The following is an 11,141-nucleotide window of genomic DNA, read 5'->3' on the forward strand; positions in this document are numbered from 1 at the left end:
GAAAGCCCCCAGAGATGTGCTGCCAAGCTATTCCACACAGTGACCTCTCTGTAATACTATCATTATGTCAACTGAAAATTACTAAAAGAAATTAAACATTTGTACCTTATACCCTTCTGCAGCCTCCTGAACTGGTCGAAATGTATGGTTTTCATGCTTTTTTGAAGTTTGACAGACAACACAGACGGTAATTTGATCCTCCAAACAGAAGGATTTGAGTTTCTCACTGTGCAGACTGCAGAGCACTTCAGATCCTGCTTCAGCTCTCTGACTCACCTTTAAGAACGACTCACGGGTATTCTTCAGAGACAGGTTACAGGGAGGATGATCATTAGAAGATCTTCTCCTGCAAACTGGGCACTCCTGAGATCCCTTCTGCCCCCAGTACTGCTGCAGACAGGCCTCACAGAAGCTGTGACTGCAACTCAGGACAACAGGATCCCTGAAGATTTCAGAGCACACAGGACAGGTGAGCTCCTCTTCCAGGAGAGAAGATCCAGACGCCATTCTGTCTCCGTCTGTTCTGAGCTCAGTAATGGCTTCTGCTAAATCTGTAGTTTAGTTCAATTTGTATTTACTGCTTTTACGTAATCTGCAGATGAAATGCAGATAAATTATTCACAAATCTCTGTTCTTCTCAGTCTCTTATTTTCCCCCTGGCAATATAAATATACTGTGAGATTATATCATGAGATCCCCAGTGTAACTAAAGCTTCGTCTCTGGTTGAGGAGCAGGACTTTGCTCTTTTGGTTAGACACACCTGTTTTGTCACTGGTATAAAACTGGTATAAAACCAGTGACAAAACAGGTGTGTCTAACCAAAAGAGCAAAGTCCTGCTCCTCACCCAGAGACGAAGCTTTAGTTACACTGGGGATCTCATGATATAATCTTACAGTATATTTATATTGCCAGGGGGAAAATAAGAGACTGAGAAGAACAGAGATTTGTGAATAATTTATCTGCATTTCATCTGCAGATTACGTAAAAGCAGTAAATACAAATTGAACTAAACTACAGATTTAGCAGATTTAGCGTGTGCACTCACTCACACACACACACACTCACACTCACACACACACACACTCACACACACGCACACACTCAAACTAGCCATTCTCACTTGTAGTAGCACTCGCAGCAATATTAACACAGCAGTAGCAATACGTTTCCCCTCCTGCTCCAGTGTCCGATAGGTGTGTGCATATACCATCCAATACCTGTGTATTTCATACTAAACCAAATACTAGACAATAACTGGGACCCAGAAGGTCGGTGGTTCAAGCCCCATTGTAGATCTGCACAGCTGTTAGGGTCTTCAGCAAGGCCCTTCACCCAACATTGCTCCAAGGGGGATTGTCCCCTGCTTAGTCTAATTAATTGTAAGTTGCTTTGGATAAAAGCATCAGCCAAATAACAAACTATTATTTGTGCACAACAATTATCCAAAATCACCTCTGAATAATATCTGAATAAACTGATTTCCCTGTGTTTATACCGTTGCAGACATTCTTATAATTTCTACCGCCTTCACCCTACGCCCTCCAATCATCCCAATGCGTTACTCGTGGTCTCCTTTCATTGGACGAGGGCAGGACCAATGAACGACAGCCATCTGGTTAGGCGATATAACTGAAATCCCCTCATGCCTTGTGGCAAAACTAAGCGAAAGGTACCGGTGTACTAGATGCGCTGGTACGCAGCATAATCATGACAGATACAGTCGTGCTATTTTCGGTATTCTTTGCCGCATTCACCGTTGATGCTACCGTTTACTTCAAAGAACAGTTTCTAGATGGAGGTAAAGTTATTGTTTTGTACTGTCGACATTGCTTGCGTCTCAGTTTCATTCGCTGGTTGGGTAGCTGTCTGCTTCCATAATAATTTAATATTATTTTGAAACTTGCGAGTTTTCGTAATATATGCTTAATAAAAATTTTTAAAAAACTATATATATATATATATATATATATATATATATATATATATATCTATATATAATATCTTAGGCAATGATATTGAATGTAACAGATCCTGTGTGATTAGGGAATCCTAACGTTAGTTACAAATGCAGCTAGGTAGTATTTCCGCGAAGTAAGATAAGGATTTGGATGGGGTGAAACGACTAGTGATCTTGCTAATATGTTATCTGGATTGGCGCGTGAATATAGAATGTAAGTTACGCGTAAATTTGGGTCAGCAGCCGAACTTCCGTTGACCCATTAGTTTGGCAAGGTTCGTGCGGGATGCTCGCTATGTAGCGTAAGAAGGAAGTTGGAAAGCATTTATCGGTGACTGTGTGTAGACTGAGGGGTGGTTGGTTATTACGTTCACGATATTTCCTGTCGTATGTGGCTAGAATTTATACCCGAAACTTGTATCTTAACCTTTTAAATTATCACCCGAGCTAAGGACACTTGTAACCTGATCAGGAATTTGCTCGTGTACAGACCCATGTTGACGTAGGGACAGACTCGACCGGTGTCTGTAATAAAAGCTGAGGTCGAGATGTGCACGTCAGTTCCCCACTTTACATTTATATTTAGAAAATTAAATTTTAACCAATATTCCAGAAACATGATTATCCTAATGTTTGATTACGGCTCAGGTCCACGGAGAAGCTGGTTTGGAGCCTCTTGACCACTGAATAGGTGGTAGGCTATCCCAGACAGTCCCGCTCCGGAAGAATCTTGTCGCTCATTGTAAAGTCTCTCTCCTTAGACGCCTGGAGTAGCCGTTGGTTGGAATCCCAGCACAAATCGGACTACGGGAAATGGAAGCTGACCGCTGGAAATTTCTACGGGGACGCCGAGAAGGACAAAGGTGAGTGAGATTTGGGCGTCAGCGCACTGGGCGTGCGGGGGGTCGTGGTGCTGGGGGAGCTCTGACGCGGGTGCGGTTATGTTCCCAGGCCTCCAGACCAGCCAGGACGCCCGTTTCTACGCGCTGTCGGCCCGCTTCGAGCCCTTCAGTAACGCGGGGAAGCCGCTGGTGATCCAGTTCACCGTGAAGCACGAGCAGAAGATTGACTGTGGTGGCGGCTACGTGAAGGTGTTCCCCGCCGACCTGGACCAGGCCCAGATGCACGGAGACTCGGAGTACTACATCATGTTCGGTCAGTGTGCTCATCCCTGACCTCTGACCTCTCCCAATCGCTCTACCTGAGCCGCCTGTCAGTCCACATCCTGTAAACATGTGTGGCTCCTGTGTTTCTCCCTGTGTGTGTGTGTGTGTGTGTGTTTCTCCCTCTGTGTGTTAGGCTTGGTAAAGATCTGTTTAGAAAGATGTGTAGTGTCGCTAAAGATCTCTCAGTAGAAAACTTCAACATTTTCACCCAAGTTTTTCAGACTTTTCAGACCAGATTCTGTAGTTTTGCTGTGTTACCCACAGGGCCAGATTCTGTAGTTTTGCTGTGTTTCCCACAGGGCCAGATTCTGTAGTTTTGCTGTGTTACCCACAGGGCCAGATTCTGTAGTTTTGCTGTGTTACCCACAGGGCCAGATTCTGTAGTTTTGCTGTGTTACCCACAGGGCCAGATTCTGTAGTTTTGCTGTGTTTCCCACAGGGCCTGATATCTGTGGCTACAGCACAAAGAAGGTCCATGTGATCTTCAACTACAAAGGGAAGAACCACCTCATCAAGAAGGATGTTAAATGCAAGGCAAGTTGTGATCTTACTCCGCAAAGCAAGAGTTCATTGTCCGGCTCTAGTTCTGACCCAAATCTCTACTTCTAATTCTACTTTTGACCCAAAGTTCTGTATCCAGTTATAGTTCTGACACAAAGTCGTGCTCTGGGTTCTGGCCCGTTCCTGTGCCCTCCCCCGCAGGACGATGAGCTGACGCACCTCTACACGCTGGTCCTGCTGCCAGACCAGACCTACGAGGTGAGGATTGACGGGGAGAAGGTGGAGTCGGGCAGCCTGGAGGAGGACTGGGACATTCTGCCCCCGAAAAAGATCAAGGACCCGGACGCCACCAAGCCCAAGGACTGGGACGAGAGGGAGAAGGTGGATGACCCCGAGGACAAGAAGCCGGAGGCGAGTTCACCTGTGCCACTTTACCTGTGCAGCTGAGCCCCTGGGCTCCAGGTTTTACTCAGCGCAGTTATCCAGCTGACTCCGTAATCCTGCTTCTTGATACGGGCCCCTTTACTCCATCACCCCCCTTTACTCCATCACCCCCCTTTACCTTCCCCCTCCATCACCCCCCATTACTCCATCACCCCCTTTACCTTCCCCCTCCATCACCCCCCTTTACCTCCCCCCTCCATCACCCCCTTTACTCCATCACCCCCTTTACCTTCCCCCTCCATCACCCCCTTTACCTTCCCCCTCCATCACCCGCCTTTACTCCATCACCCCCCTTTACTCCATCACCCCCCTTTACTCCATCACCCCCCTTTACTCCATCACCCCCTTTACCTTCCCCCTCCATCACCCCCCTTTACTCCATCACCCCCTTTACCTTCCCCCTCCATCACCCCCCTTTACTCCATCACCCCCCTTTACTCCATCACCCCCCTTTACTCCATCACCCCCCTTTACCTCCCCCCTCCATCACCCCCTTTACCTTCCCCCTCCATCACCCCCTTTACCTTCCCCCTCCATCACCCCCCTTTACTCCATCATCCCCTTTACTCCATCATCCCCCTCCATCACCCCCTTTACTCCATCACCCCCCTTTACCTCCCCCCTCCATCACCCCCCTTTACCTCCCCCGTCCATCACCCCCCTTTACTCCATCACCCCCAGGCTGCCCCAGTCATGTACCTTAGCCACTAGGCTACAGGCTGCCCCAGTCGTGTACCTTAGCCACTACGCTACAGGCTGTCCCAGTCATGTACCTTAGCCACTAGGCTACAGGCTGCCCCAGTCATGTACCTTAGCCACTAGGCTACAGGCTGCCCCAGTCATGTACCTTAGCCACTCGGCTACAGGCTGTCCCAGTCATGTACCTTAGCCACTAGGCAGGCTGTCCCAGTCATGTATCTTAGCCACTAGGCTACAGGCTGTCCCAGTCATGTACCTTAGCCACTAGGCAGGCTGTCCCAGTCATGTACCTTAGCCACTAGGCAGGCTGTCCCAGTCATGTACCTTAGCCACTAGGCAGGCTGTCCCAGTCATGTACCTTAGCCACTAGGCTATAGGCTGCCTCAGTCATGTAACTTAGCCACTAGGCAGGCTGTCCCAGTCATGTACCTTAGCCACTAGGCAGGCTGTCCCAGTCATGTACCTTAGCCACTAGGCAGGCTGTCCCAGTCATGTACCTTAGCCACTAGGCTACAGGCTGTCCCAGTCATGTACCTTAGCCACTAGGCAGGCTGTCCCAGTCATGTACCTTAGCCACTAGGCAGGCTGTCCCAGTCATGTACCTTAGCCACTAGGCAGGCTGTCCCAGTCATGTACCTTAGCCACTAGGCTACAGGCTGCCTCAGTCATGTAACTTAGCCACTTCTGTGCGGGACTTTGGAGTGTCATGGGCAAAGTTTCTGAAGTTCATAATGTGTGGTTTCATCCTGTCAGGATTGGGTGAAGCCAGAGAACATTCCGGATCCCGACGCCAAGAAGCCAGATGACTGGGAAGAGGACATGGATGGGGAGTGGGAGCCGCCCATGATCCCAAACCCGGAATACAAGGTGGGAATGCCCCGGAAGCACATTCACCCGCACACAGAGCAGGAGTAATGTACGGCATGCACCTGTTTGCATTACATTATGGCACATAGCTGACTCCTATCCAGAGTACGGCCTGGATCACGTTGAGGTTAACCTAACCCTAACCCTAACCCCTGACATGGCTGCGTACCTAACCCTAACCCAAAACACTTTTCAGGATAGTCAGTGTGTGACGTAGCAGCAGCAGTCTGTGCGTCCGGGCTGCTTGTTCACCGCAACGCTTTCTTCGCCCTGCAGGGGGAGTGGAAACCCAAGCAGATCCCCAACCCCGACTACAAGGGTGTGTGGCTGCACCCCGAGATCCCCAACCCTGCGTACACAGCCGACGCCAGCGTCTACACCTTCCACAGCATCGGTGTGCTCGGCCTCGACCTGTGGCAGGTAGGCGGGACTGCGCAGCAGGGGATTGTGGGTACGGCCTCAGTCGAAGGCCTGCGTGAGGTCATCAGCGCCGTCCGTCTGTCTGTCTGCAGGTGAAGTCCGGGACCATCTTTGACAACTTCCTGATCACAGACGACGTGAAGGAGGCAGAGCAGTTTGGCGAGGAGACCTGGGGGGCCACCAAGGTAAGGGGGGCGGGCGTCACCTGGCGTAAAGCCCCACACACATCACCTGATCACCTGATCACCTGGCCTAAAGCGCCACACACATCACCTGATCACCTGACCTAAAGCCCCACATCACTCACCTGATCACCTGACCTAAAGCCCCACACACATCACCTGATCACCTGATCACCTGGCCTAAAGCCCCACACACATCACCTGATCACCTGATCACCTGACCTAAAGCCCCACACACATCACCTGATCACCTGATCACCTGACCTAAAGCCCCACACACATCACCTGATCACCTGATCACCTGGCCTAAAGCCCCACACACTTGGTGCTGTAATTGCCTGTTTGCCGTGTGTACAGGACTTGATGCTTATGGCTGCAGATGACTGATTCTCTATATGAATTGTACTCTGCCTGACGTTCTGTCGTTGTTCTAATGACTTTATTGTACGTCGCTTTGGATAAAAGCACCTGCTAAAGAAATTCAGTGTGTGAGCTATTGAGGTGGGAGGGGCTTTACCTTTAAATCCTCCTGCCTGCTCAACCTCCTGCAGGAGCCAGAAAAGAAAATGAAGGAGGTGGAGGAGGAGAAGAAAAGAAAGGAAGAGGAAGAGAAGAACAAGGAGCAGGACACACAGGCTGGGGATGAAGAGGAGGAGGAGGAGGGAGAGGAGGAGGAGGAGGAGGATGGTGGGGCCGCGGCCGACGATGAAGAGCAGGATGAGGAGGATGAAGAGGGGGAGGACATTCCTAAAAAAGACGAGCTGTGACCCCCCCCATATAAAGCTGCTCAGGGAGACTGTGCTGCATCCTCACCTGCCCCCTCCCTCATTTTATATTTAATTTAATTTAATCTGGTGGGGGAGTTGGGAGATGGTGACTATGCAGGATTTTACTGATTGATGTGCCTTGATTTTCAAGGTTATTTATGTGCTCTTGCCTGCCCCCAGAGGCCCTGTGTGGAAGTGCAGTCGTTCACAATGACCGTGGATGACACTTTATCATCGTCATCGTTCTCCTTCACCACCAAAAAATGAAAAGCCTTAAAGCCTGAAAGCATCGCTTCAGTCGTGATTTACCTTCTATGGTAAAGGGGACATAACATTTGCTTTTTATTTTTGTTTTATGATCTGTGGCCAAAGTCTTTCTAACTGCTGTTTCTGTAATTTACTAAGGTGTGCTGACACTGGCTTGTTTTCAGAACCTTATGTCTTCATTCACTAGCCCAAAGGCTTTTCTCCGTGAGGGGTTCTACAGGCTTTTACATCAGTTTAGCGGGGCAGTCTGTGATTGGTCGGTTAATACGGCAGAGATATTTCCTTCCCTCAGTATCGCCTGGCTGGCAGCGGCTTTTAGAGCCGAGCTGAACCCGCGGGCCGACGTTTGCAGTCTTGGGGCGGCAGCTGCCTTCCAGGCGCACTGGGGAAGGAAAATACCGCGGGCAGAATAATTGTTCCGTCATGGTCACGTTTTCCGTAGTGCCTTTCCCGCCATCAGTCTGCAGTGGGCTGCTATGAACGTCTTTCAGAACGATAGGCGGTTGACTTAATAATAAACTTTATTTACTTGGCTCACTGTGTCGAGCTTTAGATGATTCTCATTCCTCAATAGATTCAAGTTATTGCAGCTGTGCTTTTAAGAGCGTAGTTTGTTGCTGAGCCAAAATTTGACCGATGAAGCTTTTGTTAAATCCCTGTTGTCTGTGTGTATGTATGTATGTGTGCGCGCGCGCACGCGTGTGTGTGTTTGGGTGCTTTCATTAATTTGGTTGGTTCCATTTACACAGACATCGTCTGTCCAGTTATCAGCCAAACATGTGTAACCTTGGACAATTTCTGCTATCAGGATCAAATGTGTTTTTGCAAAGTTTTATAAAAAATATAACATCTGTCATGTGTGTTGCATTTTTGCATTTCAACCTGCAGTAAATCCTCAAATTGTGTCCGGGATTCTATTTGAAGCCGGGCCTCGGATAATAGCCGGGGGCGTGGCCGATTCGGACAAATAAAGGCTGGTCCCCAAATACAAGCCGGGGTAATGTTGCCTACCAGTAGGGCTATCAGTCCATGAGCACTAGAAGACATTGTTTCGATTTAACTCAATGAAATAAAAGAGCTCTTCTTAATATTTTATATTGTTGGTTGGTTTAATACTGTTGCCAATGAAAAGTCGTTGTCCTACACCATGGGTCTCCAACATGTTTCTCTCAAGCTACCAGTCGCTTGCCGCCCCCTTCTGAGTAGCTTGCCAAAGCCTGAAGCAGTATACATTTAAACACAATTGTTGCCGCGAGGCATTCCAGCCTACGAATTTAATAAAAAGTAGATCAGGCAAAATTAAACATTAACTCAATTTAGGCTACTTGGCTACGCAATAAGGTTTCCATGTATTTACTGCACAGCGCACGTTCAATGAATGAATGAAAGCGGCTGCCTTGACTCGCAATAAACAGACGGGTGGAAATCCCGACACTCTTTCAACTACATAAAACTTAACAGTGAACCATCAAATGCCCCCCAGATCTCAGTGCCCATCAGTCCCAACATTTAGCAATAGAATCAAACAGTCCAAAAGTAAATTAAATCCCAAACCAAAGCGAAAATCTTTTGATAGCCTACCGGTATGCTGCTCCAAACGAAACGCATGTCTCACAATAAAACGCACTTTAGGAAAAAAAGATCCTTAACTTGCTGTTATCTACGCTAATTTGTTATTGTTCATGAAGGCGTGTCTGGCAAGTTGTTATTTTATGGATTCTGGACTTGCATGTGATTTATTGTGTTTGAGAATATTTGAAATAAACTAAGTCTGTTAAAACTGACACTATGACTTACCAAACGGTGTTCCTGATTAGCCTACACTAATTGATTTCTGAATGGTTACAGGAAGTGTTGAACAGTGTTGGCCCACTTTAAGTGTAGCCTTTTACTTTATTTCTAAGAATACAATTCTGCAACAAAAGCCTAATAAGAAATAAAGGCCTGTCTCGAATACAAGCCTGCCCCAAATAAAGGCCTGTGCTTTGTGCAGCCTAAGTAAATAAAGACCCCGCCCACAATTTGAGGATTTACGGTAATTGTATTTTGAAGACCGGGGTTCCGAGGGTTCCGGGGTTCCGAGGGCACTGAGCGGCCCCTCATAAGGTGTGCCTTTTCATGCACTGCGCCTATTGGCTGACAGCTGCCCCAGTCACAAGGATAGGTTGGTCAACCACCAAAACCACACCTGCCATTGTATAAGTTCCCCACACGATGGCGCTGCATCATAAAAAAAAAATAGCCCAAACACAAGCGGATTGCTTTAGCCACAGTTAATATGCCTTATTTCAGTCACCGATTACATTACATATCATTCAGCAGACGCTTTTATCCAAAGCAACGTACGAAACCAGCGTGCAATCAAAAGAAAATCGTCTACGACTGTTTATGACACCAATGATGCGTTTGAATTGTATTTTATCTATGGCAAGAACATTTGGGAAAACTAGTCGGTGTCGCTAAATGGAATCACCTGTTCTTAAAATTTAATTCCATTTAAAAGTGTTTGTGTAGTTTCGCTATTCAAAAATATAATCCATTTGTATGCATTATTAATATTAATAATTGTTATAATTATAACTATAATGATATTTATAGAGTTTGTATGAAGCTTGTTATTTAGTTGAGAGGAGTCGTGTCGCTCTGCTTCCTCTGGGATTCGGTCCAATTTGGACGCGCGTCTCAGTACAAAGCTTGGTGCGCGCTCCCGTAGCGGCAGGAAACATGGCGGCGCTCATGTCACTCGCCCAGGTACAGTTGCTTGTTTGGTCAATCTTTTACTGTGAGACAGGTGTGGAATTACCACCGTCGTTGTTTCTGGTGATGGGTACGTGTCTGATATGCATTAGCTTTCGGTTATGAGTGAGATCTGGTCGCTGAGATCCCGGGGGAAATCACAGCGCTCGGCTGAAAGGTTGTACGGGGGCAAGGCCCGTGTAAATAATCGCCGGTTCAGACTAGACTGAGATTGAGTCGGCGATCTAAATTATACTGAGAAGCTGATGGGAACTTGACGCAGCATGTCATAAAAGCGGGAGCTAAAACGCTTGTATGGATATACCTATGGCAACAGAAATCAGGGAATCCGACACATTAGCGGTCTTGCTTTATAAAGGGTGTTTGGTGTGTAGTCAGGTTTGTTTCTCGTTGGTTTGGCTCGTTGTTGTCTGACTGCCTCTAATAGTCTCTTAGCTCGAGATTATTATGGCCAGTGACGACATTGGAACAAATGTGGAACCGGCGAAGTAGTCAGCTCGACAGTGTTTATTAAGAATATAACAGATATCACTGGAATTGCATGCCACCATGAAGGTATGTTAGATATTCTGAATTTAAATGTCAAATGTCAATGTAGTTTCTCATATATTTTTTTTATTGTCAGGTGCTGCGTTCAGCATTCTCGACAGGTGCATACGTCCTTATTTGCCAAATCGCCGGGCGGGTACCTGCGTGGCTAGCACAGTGGCTAAGCTACTACACTACGGCACTTGGACGCGATCAGCGTTTCATGGTGGCTGATGTTTATTGTGACCGGCCACTCTCACAGATAATCTCTTTCAACAATCTACGTTATATCTAGCTAGCTGGAGTTTTACGCATCTGTTCATAGGCAGGGTCCTGTCAGGATTTTGAGACAGAAATCATGGGGGTGATGTGGATAGTTTGGCATTTGACTCTGTCAGTGACATTTTACAGACCGGTAAAACAAGATCTGACAAAGCATCCATCTTAAGGCATGGCAGTACATAGAGTGCAGCTGGTCGGTCTTGTTTTGGCTGTTCCTGTGAAAAGCGGCCCACAGCCTTGACTTGTGACATTAAAGTCACTGGAAAGCGGCTGGAAAATGTTGAAATAGCCATACATTATCA

The 11,141-nt window shown here is 47.4% G+C and overlaps 2 protein-coding genes across 2 annotated transcripts in view; both read left to right on the forward strand.

Moving 5' to 3' along the window:
* Positions 1-1,666: 1,666 nt before the first annotated feature.
* Positions 1,667-8,367, forward strand: LOC133128441 (calreticulin-like). Its single transcript, XM_061241968.1, has 9 exons — positions 1,667-1,800; positions 2,721-2,822; positions 2,911-3,114; positions 3,565-3,659; positions 3,828-4,037; positions 5,523-5,636; positions 5,913-6,056; positions 6,149-6,241; positions 6,790-8,367. The coding sequence occupies exons 1-9, from the start codon at positions 1,710-1,712 to the stop codon at positions 7,003-7,005; spliced, it is 1,269 nt and encodes a 422-aa protein (XP_061097952.1). The 5' UTR covers positions 1,667-1,709; the 3' UTR covers positions 7,006-8,367.
* Positions 8,368-9,907: 1,540 nt separating this feature from the next.
* Positions 9,908-11,141, forward strand: part of LOC133128654 (epidermal growth factor receptor substrate 15-like 1) — a 20,866-nt gene continuing 19,632 nt past the window's right edge. Inside the window, exon 1 of the mRNA XM_061242359.1 lies at positions 9,908-10,023. Within this exon, the coding sequence (XP_061098343.1) occupies positions 9,997-10,023 (27 nt within the window). The 5' untranslated portion in view covers positions 9,908-9,996. The remainder of the gene's footprint in view (positions 10,024-11,141) is intronic.

This window comes from Conger conger, chromosome 5 (assembly GCF_963514075.1).
Source record: "Conger conger chromosome 5, fConCon1.1, whole genome shotgun sequence".
NCBI lineage: Eukaryota > Metazoa > Chordata > Actinopteri > Anguilliformes > Congridae > Conger > Conger conger.

Bases quoted from the DNA above. Each gene is read 5' to 3' on its own strand.
- LOC133128441 (XM_061241968.1), top strand. From the start codon at position 1,710: ATGACAGATACAGTCGTGCTATTTTCGGTATTCTTTGCCGCATTCACC. The intron at 1,801-2,720 runs GTAAAGTTATTG...CTCTCTCCTTAG, and splicing joins AGAACAGTTTCTAGATGGAG to ACGCCTGGAGTAGCCGTTGG. The intron at 6,242-6,789 runs GTAAGGGGGGCG...AACCTCCTGCAG, and splicing joins AGACCTGGGGGGCCACCAAG to GAGCCAGAAAAGAAAATGAA.